This window comes from Vanacampus margaritifer, chromosome 9 (assembly GCF_051991255.1).
Source record: "Vanacampus margaritifer isolate UIUO_Vmar chromosome 9, RoL_Vmar_1.0, whole genome shotgun sequence".
NCBI lineage: Eukaryota > Metazoa > Chordata > Actinopteri > Syngnathiformes > Syngnathidae > Vanacampus > Vanacampus margaritifer.
Genome location: NC_135440.1, coordinates 25,015,206 through 25,032,178, shown reverse-complemented (window position 1 = coordinate 25,032,178; position 16,973 = coordinate 25,015,206). Strand labels below are relative to the sequence as shown.

The following is a 16,973-nucleotide window of genomic DNA, read 5'->3' as shown; positions in this document are numbered from 1 at the left end:
GCTTCTTACCTTCCTCAGCTGAATTTGGCCGGAGAAAGAGACAGAGGGACAGAAAGACGCTCCACATCTCCACTACAGAGTGACACTGACAGCGGGCCGGGGAGGGAGCGAGCATGAAAGAGTGAGAGATGTGTGTGTATGTGTAGAGGGAGGGGGGAGGGAGAGAGGGAGGGAGGGGGAGGAGTCTGGTTGTTCCCCACTATCAGGAGCGGGAGGAGGATGAATGGATGAGAGAAGGTGAGGTGGGAGGGAGGGGGGTGGGGGGCTATAATATTTACAGAGCACCCAAAAAAAAATTGGCCTATGTCAACAAAACGCCGTCGTCATGGAAACGAGGGAGTTAATAAGAGTGTGACACTTACTATGTCAAAGGTCACCTGCACAAGTCAGACAGCATGTTGTGGCATCCCGTCTGTATGACACATACTTTTTAATTGTTATTTTTCTTAAATCTAAATATATGTTACCATTTTTGTGGAGCGACGAGCCCCCACCATTCCTAACCTTAAGCCGAGGTCCGGCTCACGCTCGCCACCCCCTGGCCACCTCACGGCATTGCAGCTTGTTGACGGCGCGCTTTTTCATGCCCCAGTTCACTGCAATGAGGAAGACTTGAGTGGACTCTTGCAAGGGAGATGTTTGCCCTCCGGCTCGACACATTGAGTTCCATGGCCCCATTCCCAGCCGGCCTGGGGGGCAGGGGGGGGGGGGGGGGGGGGTCAGGCAAGCTCCTAAATATGGGCATTTAAGTCGAAAGGGAATCGTTATGAAATTAATTGTTTGACCTTTTTAGGGGGATGGCTGTGACTTTTGTTAAGGGGTCAAATCGTCTATCTATCTATCCGTCTATTATACAGTTTTGAAAAATATGTGCCGTCATTTGGTGGATTTTTGCTTTGATTCGTGAACAAAAACTCAAACTCGCGTCATCAAAAGCATCAGTTACTATGTAGAGAGAATAAGAATCATTGAGAGTCATTTCACAGTTAATGATTCCTCCCAAAAAAAGGCTTTAAGCTGTTAAATGCCACTCCCATTTAAAGTTTACTTTCAAACGAACCCTAAAACAAATAATTGTACTTTGAACAAACACATCGCTAATGATGCAAAATGCTACAGACTGGCTAATGAATAGCATCAATGTTATGACCTTTATGGATATTTAAACTCACAAAGTGACAACATATGGACAGATATAAGAGGCATATATTCTTTATCCTCTGCCAAGAGCGACGCCTACTACTGTACTGTTTTCATCAATTGCTGAATATTTTTTGTAGATTTTCGCCAAATCGAACTGCGTGACCCAGGAGCGAAGTCTGCCCCGCGGAAAAGATGAACTCTTGCTCTTGTTGCATTTTTTATCGCACCGCCTGGGCCCGGTTTGATTTTATTTAGCACTTTGGTTCGCTCCACTGAGCAGGCGGTGATGTCACACGAGGCCGAAAAGAGACCGGCCAATGGTGGGGTGGACATTTGGTCAGGACACATTGAAGTCAGAAAGTCTCTTCTTGAAACAGATGCACAAAACTTTATTTCCATTTGAGTTCTTTTCCAAGCAGGCGTCTCACAGCAATGTGACGCCCACTCAACACTTTTACTTGACCCATATAAAAATGCAAACACGGAGCAAAATATACATATTAAAGGCTGGCATGTACAGTATATGGCGGCGTACAGGAACGGCATAGTAACAGTCCAAAAGACAGAAGTGCATGAAAAATCAGAGCATTGAACAAATGTACACTCGTAGCAATATATTAGGTACGCCCACGTGGCACTGAACGGCCAATTACGGCCTATAAAAGAATGTTGCCGAGCAGATTTCATCTCGACATACCGAATAAATTGATAGAATGCGTCCAGTGGATTAATGTTAAGCAGGACAGAAGACGGTCATCATAAAAGCCCGCCGTGCCAATGTGCAAATGTAACGCCGTTCCGTAAGTTGCATTCAGCTGTTTCAGTTGCGGCGTTAAAAACAAACAAATGCGTCCAAACCACTCAAATAAATACAAGCCGTTAGTGTTATGATCGGATCTCTTCACCGACGTGCAACGTCGTCGTCAGGAGTGAATCAGTAAGACCTCGAGTGCACGATTTGACACAAAATATTTGCAATACGTACCACTTACCCATTTGCTGTTTTTGTTCTTTGGCAAAAAGCCCAGTCCAGTACAAAAGTAGTGCTTTGGTGCCCTCATGTGGCACCTTGGTGCCAGGGAACTACGTTGGCTTGAGGGCAGGAGCTTCATTTGGCGTTATAGGCAATTACAAAAGCAGAAAGTCTTATTTTGGTCATTCGCAAGAGATGGAGACCAATAGCAAAAATTTACAAATAATTGTAACTTTTATAATTGACTACAGTTTATATGCCTAACTAACTAAAACTGAAAATAAATAGAGTGCTTCTTTTTTTTAAAGGGGAAACTAATTCATATGAATAAAACTAACTATAATTGTTGTGAAAATGAAATGTTTTCTTCTTCTTTTTTTTGTCAATTACTTTCATGCATAAGTGTCTATTTTAAATGTATTGGTTATATTATTACTTTTCAGCTATACAGAAGAAGGCCTGCCAAAAAGTCGTTTGGAAATTTTACTAAACTTTACTTTATCACACAATACTTACTGTGATTTTTATTTTTTTTTATCTTGCACTCAATAAATGCTCTTTATTTGAAAAAAATCTAAAACTAATACTAAAAACAATAAAAATTTTTTTAAAAAATTCCCCCCAAAAAACTAACAAAAAACTACTAAAAACTAACTGATTGGGAAAAAGTCAAAACGAAATATGATTGAAAAAATTTAAAAAAAATCCAAAACTATTCTAACCCTGCTCAGTCCTTTTCAAGTATTTGACTCTCCCCTCCAAAAGCGTCCCACTACACTCAAACAGCCTTCTTATGAATCTCGACTACTCCGTCCACATTTCATTCCCAAGAGGCCATCAGTTGGCGCCAAAGCACCACTTTTATCCCTGGCTTGAGCACAAAAACAGCGAAAGCCGAACTGCGAATATGCGATTGCTTCTTTTGTACTTTTGTTCGACCGGAACAAAAACGACAAGCAAGTTTCATGGAAAAAGTCAGTGAAGAGCCTAAACTACGCGTCATTGTCATAAAAATCAAGTTTCTCATCGGCAGTAGACGTTCACACGACTTGTTTCTTCTTTAGCAGCAGAGTCCAACACGCACACACACACGATATTTACACACGCATAGCAGTTCCGGAATGACCGCGCTTGGATGTATTGATCTGAAATCAATAGGCGGGATTCCTCTGTGCGTCTCATGGAATTGTTGTGGGGCGGAGTTGGCAGGACACGCCCCTTCCCACCACCACCGCCGCCTTCGTTGTTTTCGGGGTCAGCCTGGCTTTTCCGAGCTTGACCTCAAAATCTAAAAGCTGAAATCCGGCAACTTTCTAACGCAGGTGGGGGGGCTTGTGGTTGGTGGGTGGGGGGGGGTTTCTGAACACTGAAAACATGTTGATCCTCTTAAAAAGGAGGCAGTATGCGAGGAATGTCAACAAACTTTTAAGGGCCAGCAATTCCGTTTAAGCAAGCTTACAAGGACCTCGGTTAATTATTTTGGCATTTCCTACACACACACACACACACCAAAAAATACCCTGTTTAACTCATTCACTGCCATTGACGGTTATAGACGTCAAATATTCATTTGAACTATTTCTATTAGTTTAACTTTTTTTGTTTGTTAACAAAAGTACGAAAACCTAGAATTTTTTATTGTACATTTAGAACAGATTTACAATTTGCGATTAATTGTGAGTTAACTCATGAAGTCATGCAATTAATTTACGATTAAAATTTGTAATCGCCCGACGTTCCTAATTTTTAAGAATCTTTTCTTTAATCGCGTCCGGCGATTACATTTTTTAATTGTAATTAATCGCATGACTTCAATAATTAACTCACAATTAATCATCAATTTTATTTCTGTTCTAAATGTACAACAACAACATATCTAAGTTTTCATACTCTTGTTAACAAAAATGTTAAACTAATAGAAATAGTTCAAATGAATTTTTGACGTCAATAGCCGTCAATGGCAGTGAATGAGATCATGTGATTTGTTTTCAACTACCAAAAGTCTCATATCTGATGTTATGACACTGACCTTTTCTAACTGCTCTCCTGTCACATGACTTCTTCTCTCTTAGGGTTTCTCCCCGGGAAGATCCACCATGGGGACCTTTTCCGAGGGGGACGTGGGCGGAGGTTCTTTGCTCCCGGGCAGGCCCACGACCGCCGCTTCAGGCACGGGGGAACTGGAGGATTTGGAGGCGCTGGCGGCGAACCCTTGAGCGATGTCGTCGAAGGTCCTTCCTTTGGTCTCGGGCACTCGCAGGAAAGTGAAGATGAAGAAGACGATGAGCAACACCATGAAGATGATGAACACGTAAGGACCGCAGAGTTCCTAAGGGAAACAGACGGGAGAGTTTGGATCGGAGTGAGCTACACTGGCGCCCTCTTGTGGTATGTGATGGAATCACCACGTGCTCCCTTATCGCCGTGTTGTTGTTGAGCAGCTTCTGCGTGAAAACGTACCTTCAGTTTGGGGAAGCCAAGGCCCACCAGGAAGTTGGCGGTCCAGTTGGACAAACCGGAGACGGCCATGGCGGCGGGTCGAGGCCCCTGCGAGAAGAGCTCGGCCACGATGAACCAGGGGATGGGACCGGGGCCCATCTCGAAACTGGCCACGAAGCCGAAAACAGCCACGATGGCCATGTAGCTCAGAGATGGCGTCGATTTCTGTTCAGCAAAATGAGGTACATAAATAAATTCAATTGAATTGAATTCAAATGTAAATAAATGAGAGAAGCCGTTAGATTCTTAATACTTTACAGTATAGGAGCTCATCTACATTGTTTTTCTTAATCCAATTGAATAATATAACATATTAAAGTCATCATATTCATAAACACAACACATCACAAAATAATCTGGGTAGTAGGGCTGTGCAATTCATCGAAATCCAAATACAATTTTAATTATTACACTCCACAATCACAAACTTGGCATAATCGTGAACAAAAATAAAAGATTATTAATACTCATTTTGAGTTGTTTAAATGTTTAGATTTGCACCAATTTAATGACTAATTTAATAAATCTTGTTTGTTCCAAAAGGAATTTACATAATTATAGTGTTTCGATTAATTTTATTTGTCTTAATATTTTGAAATATTTTATTATATATATTAAAAATAATCGTTTGAATAATCCTGATTTCAATCATTACCAAAATAATCAGGATTATTTTTTTTCCCCCCATAATCGAGCAGCCCTACTGGGTAGCTAGCTATACTTGGATCGACGTTATACTGCGGAAATAAAAAGTCTACACACCCTTGTTCAAATGCCAGGTTTTTGTAATATAAAAAAAAAAAATGAGACCAAGATAAATCATTCCAAAATGATTTCCACCATTATTGTAACTTGTACAACTCAACAATTGTATTATTAGTTTTTTTCTTTTAGATTTGGGAAGCAACTGAAATAATGTGGTTGCATTACGGTCTGACGAGACCAAGGTTAAACTTTTTGACCATAATTCCAAAAGATGCACAAAAACAACACTGCTCATCACTAAAAGAAAACCCATCACAACAGTTATCATGATTTATGGCAGTTTTTCTTCAGACGGAACCGAGGCCTTAGACAAGGTGGAAAGAATTATGAACAGTTCCAAATCGTAGTCAGGATTAGAATGTGCTGCCTTGCCCAGGACTGCCAACTGGAAAAACGTCATGAAAATTGGTTATTATGTCAATCCTGTGTTTTGACATCCAGCAGTCGGCAAAAGCTCCCGTTTTCTAAAACGGATGGAATCGTCACTCACCACCAGGGAAAGCGAGATGGTCATGAGCAGGGCAGAAACGGCCATCCCGCCCAGTCCGATCAGGTGTAAGGTCCGTCGACCCGCTTTTTCAACCAGGAAGAGCTGGAACAACCCGGAGACATTTGTAAAGAAAACCGACAAACCGCACCGAAAGGGACGACAACGTTGAGGTTCGACACTCACGGAAACGACGGTGAACACCGTGTTGACCACCCCAGCGCCGATGGTGGCGTAGATGGGTTCAGTCACGCCAGCCGTCTTAAAAATGCCCGTCGAGTAATAGAAGACCTAAAAAAAAGCTCAAAGTTAGTACGCAATATTTTTGCTAACAAACATAATGGTCAGCAGTTTGATTTTCAGCTAAATATGAAATTGAAAATAATAGCAAGCTTATTAACTCATTCACTGCCATTGACGGCTATAGACGTCAAAAATTCATTTGGACTATTTCTATTAGGTTTTTTCTTCCACTTTTGTGAACAAGAGTATGAAAACCTAGAAAAAAATGTATTGTATGTTTAGAACAGATATAAAATGCGTGATTAATCGTGAGTTAACTATTGAAGTCATGCGATTAATTACAATTAAAAAATGTAATCGTCTGACGCCCCTCATTTTTTTTATATTTTCTTTTTTGTTTAATTGCTTAATTATTTAAACTCAAGATTAATCACAAATTGTATGTCTGTTCTGTATGTACAATAAAACAAAATCTAGGTTTTCATACTCTTGTTAACAAAAGTGGGGGAAAAAAAACGGATAGAAATAGTTCAAATGAATTTGACGTCTATCGCCGTCAATGGCAGTAAATAAAAAATAAAAAAATAAATAAAGATTATGAATAATTCGGGGCATCAGGCGATTTAAGTTTTTAATCGTAATTAATCGCATGACTTCACTAGTTAACTCGCGATTAATCACAAATTTCATATCTGTTGAAGTGCAGCTAAATGGTAAAGTGGAGGTCACAAAGGGTGGAGGTCACAAGCTCTCGCCGTGGGCAGCGTCGTGATTGTCAGCGGCCACTAACACATCCAGTCAGCCTGGTTACGTGACCTCGCTAACGCAACTATTAGAAATGCCACCGAGCTCGTCGCTCGTCCGACCCCTCGAAAAGGCTGCAATTATTCCGCTCGATCTAACGAGGCCCGAAGGCCAAGCAGAATTCTCTGTCGTGCGCTTGTCATCGGCAGTTTTGTATCTCTCGGCGAGATGCTTAATTGCATCACTTCGTTTAAAAGGATGCTGGCTAGAAATGGGAAAATATCGTATGGAGCGAATGATTTCACGGTATCGAATACTCGTGAAAGCTGCTGAGACCAGCCACCGGTACTTAAGGCAAAGAGACTCAAATCACATCAAATCACTCGTACTGATGTGTAAAGAGGGCATTTGCAGTTAGGGTTGCAAAATTCTGGGATTTAAAAAATAAAAATAAAAATAAATAAATGAAAAATAATATAAAATATTTTTAAAAAATAAAATAAAAATACGATAAAAATGTATTTAATAATAAATAAAAATAAAAAGTTTTTCAAGTTATGAGCAGTTACTTGGTCAATTTTGTTGAGTTATATTTATGCTTAAAAATGATACCTATACATTAAATGACCGCCCCCCCCAAGTTTCCAATTTGAAATACTTCCAAAAATGTCTTCATCTTAACTTTACATGGAAATTTCCAAGAAATTTCCCCCCTCAATTAGCTCTTTGACTGCCAGACGTTTTCAGAAAAGGGATGCTGTGGGTGCCAGCCGATTTAAGCCTTTTGACTGATCTTTCAAGGTCTACAGAAAATGTTGTGTTTGGACTATGGAAACACACATACTACCAAATGAAAGATTGGACTCTCATCTTTCATCAGAAAAAAAAAGTTTGTTTCTACCTTATTCCGTTTTTCAGTAATCAACAATAGAAAATGCTTAGTTTCACCTCTGTTTTGAAACAAACGTCTTTTAACGTCTTTGGCACTCCTCCATAGGATTTTACTTAACGTTATTTAACGTTTTTGGCAGTCAAAGAGTTAATAAGAAGCGTACTCACGGCGTTGATGCCCGACAGCTGCTGGGAGAGTTGCAGGACGATGGCGATGATGATGGGCTGCCGGTAGTTGTGAGACCGGAAGAGCTCCAGGATGGTGACTTTCTTCTCCATGGCCATCTTCATGCCTTCCTCCTTCATCTCATCCATGTCCTCGCTCACGTCCTCGAAGCCACGAAGACGCACCAGCGCTGCGAGCGGGGACGGCCACAGGAGGAAGACCAGCCAACAAAGTATGAACCCCAAGTTGAGGTGAGGATCTCGTGTGTGCGTCGGCGGGTTCGAACCTTTCCTGGCCTCGTCTTCCTGTTTGAGGATGATGAGAAGGTATCGGGGGCTCTCGGGGCAGAAGGGCAGCATGATGCTCTGGAGGATCGCAGGCAGGATGGTCAGGGCCAGGAGGACGGGCCACAGGGTATCAGAGCCCAGAAGAGACTCCAGACCAAAGATCTGGTGAAAAAAAAAAAAAAAAGTATTTATGTTATTATAGCTATGGAAATCTATTATCTTTTTTAACGCGCTAATCATTTCACATTTTTTCACTGATTAAAACACATTCACAAAATTAGCATTTTCCCCACTTTCCATTCCATTTGCTGGAAATCCAAACAGTATTTTGAGTCTGTCAGCTAAAAAAAAATAATATATATATATATTAAAGCACATACACTCTGCTGTTGACAAAATGTTATCTAGCTTCAAAAATACTAAAAGAACGTGAAAATAAAAAAATAAGGATAGCAGAAAATTCAAGCTTAACTCGGTTGCTCCCAAAAACGTATAAAAACGTTCTATTTTAAATATTGCAATGGTGCCAAAAACATATTTATACTTTTTTTTTTTTTTTTTACAGAAGACTTTAATGCAGCCTCTGAACTGAAGAAAATGCTTAAAGCAATGGTAGTTATTACAAAAACGGCCAGCAGGTGGCAGCAGAGTATAAGAGCTCAGCCAGGGCCGTGTTGCAACAAGCTCTTTTTCACAGTGTTTTCAACAGTTTTGTGAATAATGATGAAACTTAGCTATATTCTAATGCTAATTGCTGCAAAACGGAAACAGATATAAATATACTTTTTTTCCCTGATGAAACAAGAGACTCTAATCTTTCTTTTGGTAGGTTTCATGTTTTTTATAACAATAGACCACAATATTCTGTGGCTTTTGCAAAATCAGTCAGAATCCCAGTAAAACAGCTGGGAGCGAAGGGGGTTGCTTCAGTGAAAATGGCTGCCAGTGAATGAGTTAAAGAGAAAGAAACACAAAGCTGTGTGACTGTATGAGGTCCCCAAATTTAATCATTAAATTTATAAAAAAATTATAAATTATATATTTTATTATTATTATAAAAACATTGCCAGGCCAAAACAGACTCCCTTAAAAAAACACGATAAGTCTGTATTTAAAAAGTGAAATCCATAAACACTTGTTTTTTAAATAAAAACAAACTAACTAATGTTCAGTAAAAAAAAAGGGGATGTATTTATACATTTTTAAAATGAAAATAAAAACTTGATTCTTCAACATTACTGTTAAAAATGCACTTCCAATTTAGTATTGGCACAACCGGCTGTCAATTTTATTTTAAGTGGCGTTGCCAGCATCTGTTGGATATAACTAATGAAGTAATCAAGTAAAGTAACCAAGTTACTTTTAAAGTCAAGCAATGAGAAATAAAAAAATAAAATTCAAGGTAACTGTGGTAACACTGACTGCATGTGATTATGTGACTTGAGTGCACGGCGTGCCCCCCCCCCCCCCTACCTGTGCCACCAAGATGCCAATAACCACGCCCAGCTGGTGCAAGGTGCCGAATGCTCCTCTGAGGGCGGTGGGCGCGATCTCACCCACGTACATGGGCGTCAGTCCCGTGCTCAGGCCGCAGAAGACGCCGATGATCAAGCGTCCGACGATGACCATCTCGAAAGAGCGACTCAGGCTGGACAGTCCCATCAGACCCCCGCCCAGCACGGCCAGAACGTTAGCCAGCAGCATGGACTTCTTCCTGGACGGGAAGACGGTCAACAGCAATATTTTGCCATCGTTTTTTGGGATCCTGCGACTTCCTCACCTGCCGAACTTGTTGACGATGGCCCCCACGCTGAAGGAGCCCAACATGCCGCCCACACTAAAGATGGCTACGGCAAAACTCCACACCATCGTGGTGGCGTCCGGACTGAAGGGCTCGTCGAAGCGCTCCAGAGACACATTTTGGAAGAACCGACGTAGTTTCTGTTTAAGTCAAGGAAAAATAAATAAATAAATAAATAAATAAATAAAGTAGGTGCTGCCATTCAACATCAAAGGGACACTTGACTCATTGGCCATTTTATAACTTCATTATTTTTCATGTGCAATTAAAAAAAAAAAATCCACTTTCTGTCGACTGAAAATGACGTCACCTGTTCTGAGGAAGTCGCTAACGACTAATCATGGCTCAGTTTGCTGACCGAACCCACAAAACAGGTGAGCCATGATTGGTCGTTACCTACTTCTTCAGCAAAGGCGATCTTCAATCATTTTCAATCGACAGCAGGTGTGAAATTTTATTTTTAAAGGTATTCATTACACATGAAAAATAATGAAGTTATCAAATTCATTCTGGACAAAATATGACCTTTTTGCTGCTGAAAATGGCTCGTATCCCTTTAAGAGCGTTTTGTGTTCATTAATCCACAAGAGGGCAGCATATCTTTAGGTCTAAAAGAACAAAACTATTTGCAAACTCGCTCACATGCGTCATGATGTTCATCCCAAAAATATTTTTACAATTTTACAATAATAATTGGACACTTCATTAGGTACACTGGCACATAGAGAGATCCAACAATGTCAGCAATAATTAAGGCTTTTTTTTTTTTTTTTGCAGTTGTTACTAACTTTGTAATGACTCCATTTCAGCAAAATATATCATTTTCAAAAAGTTGCAAAAGTAAAAAGTTTAATTTTTTTTATTTTTTGTGATTAATTTTTTCAGGCTTAGCATGTTTTCTGGAGGAAACCCTGAATGTGTTTATTGTATTTTACATGTACCTATATATATATATATAAAAAAAAAAAAAAAGAATTAAAATTGATCTGTAGTATCACAATAATCACAACAGCTCTCTTGTTGGATCTCATCCGATTATTCAGGTGTGCACGTCGTGTTTGGGCCTGTAAACCGCTTTTAATATTGTCAACGCCAATGAATGGATTTCCCACATCAAAACATCAAACGTCTGCTCTTAGGATGACTCCGACGTGCTCGTGACACACACCTGCTCAGGTGCGTTGATGACCCCCGTGTTGTAACCGAACTGCAGCGATCCGATGACCGCAGTGGAGACGCAGTAGAGCAGGTAGAAGGTGACTTTCTTCTGCCGGGGCTGTTTGGCGAAGAAGGCGAGAGGGAGACAAAGGATGAGACGAGAACAACGCGTGGACGCCTTTTGGAAAAGAATGGCCTCTGTTCCAGCAGTTGGATGTGGAGTGTCCCCGCCTTCTGACAAAGCTCTTGTTGTTTATGGACACAGTTGCCGTCACGCACGCACAATGAGCCTTTTCCACATCTCGACTCTCACTGGCGCTTTTCGACCTGCTCGTATTGGCGACAACAGTACTCGCTGTGTCGCCGGGAAGTCTACAGTCAAAAGCACCTGCAGGGACTGAGACGGGATTCTGTTGTTTTTTTCCCCGCTTGGCCCTTCTGAAGTAAAGTGGGATTAGTGCATAATAAGCGGATAATGCAGCAGAAATTTGCTACGTGTACAACATTGAGGCCTTTTGAAGTCGCGCAAAGTTTCAAGAAAAAACAATGTTATTCAAAGAGAATTAATTTGATTAAAACACTTTTTTTTTAAATTATTATTATTAAATATGATTTGATTTCCAGTTATTAAAAGGTAAACTGGGAACAATTTACATTGTGTATATATCAGGGGTGTCAGGCGATTTTTTTTGGGTCATAATTGTAATAGTTAACTCACGATTAATTGCAAATTTTATATCTGTTCTAAATGTACAATAAAATATTTTTTTCTAAATTGTCATACTCTTGTTAATATAAAAGTGGAAAAGTGTTAAACTAATAGAAATATGGCTGCATCTATTAGTGATTGATACAGTAATTTCATAATAATTAAAATTGAGTTAAAATTAACTCATTAACTGCCATTGACGGCTATAGACGTCAAAAATTAATTTGAAATATTTCTATTAGTTGAACATTTTTTTCCACTTTTGTTAACAATAGTATGAAAACCTAGAATTTTTTTAATTGTACATTTAGAACAGATATGAAATTTGTGATTAATCGCGAGTTAACTAGTGAAGTCATGCGATTAAAAACTTAAATCGCCTGATGCCCCGAATTATTCATAAGCTTTTTTTTTAAAAAAAATTATTTACTGCCATTGACGGCTATAAACATCAAAAATTCATTTAAACTATTTCTATTAGTTTAACATTTTTCCCCCACTTTTGTTAACAAGAGTATGAAAACCTAGATTTTTTTTATTGTACATTTAGAACAGATATGAAATTTGTGATTAATCGCGAGTTAACTAGTGAAGTCATGCGATTAATTACGATTAAAAACTTAAATCGCCTGATGCCCCGAATTATTCATAATCTTTTTTTTTTTTATTTTATTTACTGCCATTGACGGCTATAAACGTCAAAAATTCATTTAAACTATTTCTATTAGTTTAACATTTTTCCCCCACTTTTGTTAACAATAGTATGAAAACCTAGATTTTTTTTTATTGTACATTTAGAACAGATATGAAATTTGTGATTAATCGCGAGTTAACTAGTGAAGTCATGCGATTAATTACAATTAAAAACTTAAAAACTCGCCTGATGGCCCGAATTATTCATAATCTTTTTTTTTTTTTTTTTTTATTTACTGCCATTGACGGCTATAAACGTCAAAAATTCATTTAAACTATTTCTATTAGTTTAACATTTTTCCCCCACTTTTGTTAACAAGAGTATGAAAACCTCGATTTTTTTATTGTACATTTAGAACAGATATAACATTTGTGATTAATCAAGAGTTAACTAGTGAAGTCATGCAATTCAATTACGATTAAAAAATTTAACCGCCTGACGCCCCTAATTTTTAATAATATTTTCTTTCTTTTTTAAAAAAAATTTTGTGTAATTAATTGCATGACTTCAATAGTTAACTCGAAACTAGAAAGTTGGGTTAAATTGACTCATAAAGTGGATGGGTCCATTTTGGATCCAAAATTGGGTTACTTTCGAGCCAACTGTTTTTAGAGTGTGAGTGACAAGTTGTATCAATGTTTGTGGTCTGTGGAGGAACGCAGGAAACGTTTGCACACTTTCGAAAGCGACACACAGAAGATTTGTGTTACGAGAAGGCCGAAAAAAGACAATTCAATGACAAGCGAACTTGCTGAACAAACAAGTGATGCAATTTGGAGCTTGATCAAAAAAACGTTCCGGAAAAGTATGTCACGGATGTCAAAACACGGATCCTCACCAGCAACCTGCCATCTACACTTGCCGGCGGCTCGCTAACTAACATTGTTGCAATGTTGCAAAATTGCCTGCTGGGAAAATGTTTTTTGTGTCACTAAATGCGGTTCAATCCAGTTCAGCCCTCGGGATAGATTTTCCCTGGCTTTGCGTGAACGCCTGCTCCGGGAGTTTGTGTTTTCATTAGTGGTGGCAGTTGCAGGCCGTCCGCTGCCTTTGTAAAGAACGGATCCTGTTTTGAGAAATTTGCAATCAACATAACTAGTACTAGTAGTTTTATTGATCAAATCAAATGTTCTGAAAATGACATCACAGTGCCTGAGGGCTCAGCTTGCGAACGTCATGTGACCAACCCCAGAAAACAGTGACGGTCTTCACCTGAGCCCTCACTGTGGTGTCATTTTCAGTCGACAGCAAGTAGCAAAATGGCCGCCCAGTGCGATGTATAAAAACAAGTGGATTTTTCGGATACATTCATATTCCACTAGCACAATATTAATCAGAATGCCGTTTAGACTAGTGGTGGCAAATAGAACAGATTTTTGTAAAGAATATTTTTGACTTGATTTTCCCTTTAAATGTAAATACATTTTAATAAATATTCTTTTTAACTCATCCACTGCCATTGACGGCTATAGACGTCAAAAATCCATTTGAACTATTAGTTTAACTTTTTTTCCCCCACTTTTGTTAACAAAAGTATGAAAAACGAAAAAAATTTTTTTTTAGAAATACAGATATAAAATGTGATTAATCGTGAGTTAACTATTGAAGTCATGCGATTAATTACATTTAAACATTTTAATCGCCTGACGCGACTTAAAGATTATAAAAAATTCGAGGCGTCAGGCGATTAAATTTTTTCATCGTAATTAATCACATGACTTCACTAGTTAACTCACAATTTATCACAAATTTTATATCTGTTCTAAATGTACAATAAAACAATATAGGTTTTCATACTCTTGTTAACAAAAGTAGAAAAAAATGTTAAACTAATAAAAATAGTTGAAATGAATTTTTGACGTCTATAGCCGTCAATGGCAGTGAATGAGTTAATAATGGTTTAATTAATTTATAATAAAATTGACAAACGACCTGGCCCCATCTGCTCGTTCTAAAAAAAAAAAAAATGTGGTCCTTGAGCACAAGACTTAACCCACCCCTGATTTTACAGTTTTGTTTGTGTATACGGACGACAGAGACAACACGCGTGCACTTGCAGCGACACGTTTTTGTTGCCCAACTGTCAAGCGACGTGACGTGAAAATTACGCCTTTGCTGCCTGTGACGCCTTTTAAATCCGGGGAGTGGTCGGGAGGTTTATCAGCCAGCGAATCCATGTCGAAAGGAGTGTTATGTAACTGAAAAAAATGAGTCGAAAAAATCAGCGGTTACTTATAACATTTCAATGTGATTGTGTCATTTGTATTTGCTTGCCAGATGATGAAAAATACGAAAACCGGCAACTTAATTGGACTTTATGGACTCAAATGAAAAAGTCTGGAATGGGTCACCAGCCAATCACAGGACACTTATAGACGGACAGGAAGTTGGTGTACCCGTAAAAAAAAAAAAAAGCGAACTCTACAAAGGTAGACTCAAACGCGGAACCCCAGAACTGTGAGGCAGACGTGATAACCTCTAGGCCACTATGCTGCCTCCCAACCGACTCGTTTGGTAATTTCCTGTAGTTGCGTTTCAGTCCTGACTCCAGTGACATCCAACCATTTATCTAAATCAGTAGGACAGCTGGACTTAACTAACTCCCAATTGTCAGGAATGGCTGAGAAAATATTATTTCAATTATGATTACGTTGTTTAAAACTACATATAGAAAAATTCACTGCCATTGACGGCTATAGACGTTAAAAATTCATTTAAACTATTTCTATTAGTTGAACATTTTTTCCCACTTTTGTTAACAAGAGTATTAAAACCTAGAATTTTTTTTTCATTGTACATTTAGAACAGATATAAAATGTGTGATTAATTGTGAGTTAACTAGTGAAGTCATGCGATTAATTATAATTTAAAATTTTAATCGCCCGACGCCCCTAATTTTTAATAATCTTTTCTTTCAAAAAGAAAGAAAAAAAAAGAAAAGATTATTAAAAATTAGGGGCGTCGGGCGATTAAAATTTTTCATAATTAATGGCATGACTTTACTAGTTAACTCACGATTAATCATAAATTTGATATCTGTTCTAAATGTACAATATTTTTTCCTAGGTTTTCAAACTCAACAAAAAAAACTTAACAAAAGTGGATTTTTTTTTTTAAACTAATATAAATAGTTCTAATGAATTTTTGACGTCTATACCCGTCAATGGCAGTGAGTGAGTTAATAGTGACTTTAATATTATAAAATGAATTGGTGAGTCCAACCCAAGTGCATAACCAAATGTGCAGATGCATTTAACGTTTTTTTTTTTGTTTTTGTTTTTTAAACAACAACAAAAACTTTTGACCTTCACAACACAAATAAAATGAAACTCAAGTGAACTAACAACATGCAAATGTGTCGTTGACATAGTGAGGCGATAGAAAACGCATGGACGGATTCAGTTAGTAAATTTGGCAGAAGACTTTATTTGATGGTAAACCATCTAAGATGCTGCCATTGAAAAATCCACTGCTACCTGTTACTCATTTGATTCAACATGACAGCTCATAATTTGGTCATAATGTCAAAACGTTACGCAAGCTTGAGGATGACCTAACAGTGTGCGCAACGTGTTACAAAAGAAAACCACCAGTGGTTACCCATCTTAAATTGGACAGAACATTAGGTACACAGGCACGTCATTTAAGGAAGGTTCTTCATATTTTCTTCTCCCGTGTGTCGCCTTTGCTCTATAAACGTGCTTCTGAAAGACACTCAAGTTGCGACTTGCCCTGCTCTCTCTCTCTCTCTCTCTCTCTCTCTCTCTTAGTCACGTCCCCAAAACGCTCCGTTCACATCCTCCTCATGCCAGAAAGGAAAATTACAGAATTGCGAGCCTGTGACTTGATGAACTCCGGCTTTTTTTTTATTCAAATGTGAGCTGCACAAAACAAACTGAGTGGGAACTGAGACCGAAAGTTTCCACAAAAGCGTCGTCGGGCCTCCTGCGGCTTTTACGATAAAAAAAAAAATGTTGCATTTATATCATAAAAGTAATAAAAAAAAAATATCGACCTTATCATCTTCCATGCGCTCCATCTTTGCTCTTTCCGGGTGACGCTTGAAGGAAACACACCTCACTGTGCAAACAGCTGTCAATCCTGAAAGCAAATATATAAACAAGCAGCAACGTTGTGTCAGCAGAAGTAGAAAAGAGAAACAGTTTCAACATCAACGAGTTCTGTACCTGCTGGACTGGGATGGCGAGGACCTGTTTGCGGTCCGGAGGAATGAGATGGTCTGCTCTCAACTTCAACAAGCAGCGCACAAGAAACTCCTCCCCCTCCTCTTCCTCCTCTTCCTCCTCTTCCTCCTCCCTGACTTCTCGACACTCGTTTTGGCCTCCCCCTCCCGAGATCACGTTTAAAGAGGAGAACCGGTCTCCTTCAATAAATCTGCTTCGGAATTGGAGC

The 16,973-nt window shown here is 38.8% G+C and overlaps 2 protein-coding genes across 3 annotated transcripts in view; both read right to left on the bottom strand.

The window, feature by feature from the left end:
- Window positions 1–141, bottom strand: part of ephb6 (eph receptor B6) — a 42,368-nt gene extending 42,227 nt beyond the window's left edge. The window contains exon 1 of the mRNA XM_077575400.1: window positions 10–141. Within this exon, the coding sequence (XP_077431526.1) occupies window positions 10–115 (106 nt within the window). The 5' untranslated portion in view covers window positions 116–141. The remainder of the gene's footprint in view (window positions 1–9) is intronic.
- Window positions 142–1,508: 1,367 nt separating this feature from the next.
- Window positions 1,509–16,829, bottom strand: slc2a3b (solute carrier family 2 member 3b). Of its 2 annotated transcripts, XM_077575321.1 has the most exons (12): window positions 16,748–16,829; window positions 16,576–16,661; window positions 11,168–11,275; window positions 9,979–10,139; window positions 9,672–9,912; window positions 8,198–8,360; window positions 7,914–8,101; window positions 6,054–6,158; window positions 5,871–5,972; window positions 4,577–4,780; window positions 4,146–4,445; window positions 1,509–3,482 (listed from the first exon to the last, which is right to left on the bottom strand). In XM_077575321.1, the coding sequence occupies exons 2-11, from the start codon at window positions 16,597–16,599 to the stop codon at window positions 4,185–4,187; spliced, it is 1,557 nt and encodes a 518-aa protein (XP_077431447.1). In that variant the 5' UTR covers window positions 16,600–16,661; window positions 16,748–16,829; the 3' UTR covers window positions 1,509–3,482; window positions 4,146–4,184. The 2 variants fall into 2 exon arrangements, with proteins under 2 accessions (XP_077431447.1, XP_077431445.1); XM_077575319.1 differs by having other exon boundaries at window positions 1,509–4,445.
- Between the last annotated feature and the right edge of the window lie 144 nt (window positions 16,830–16,973).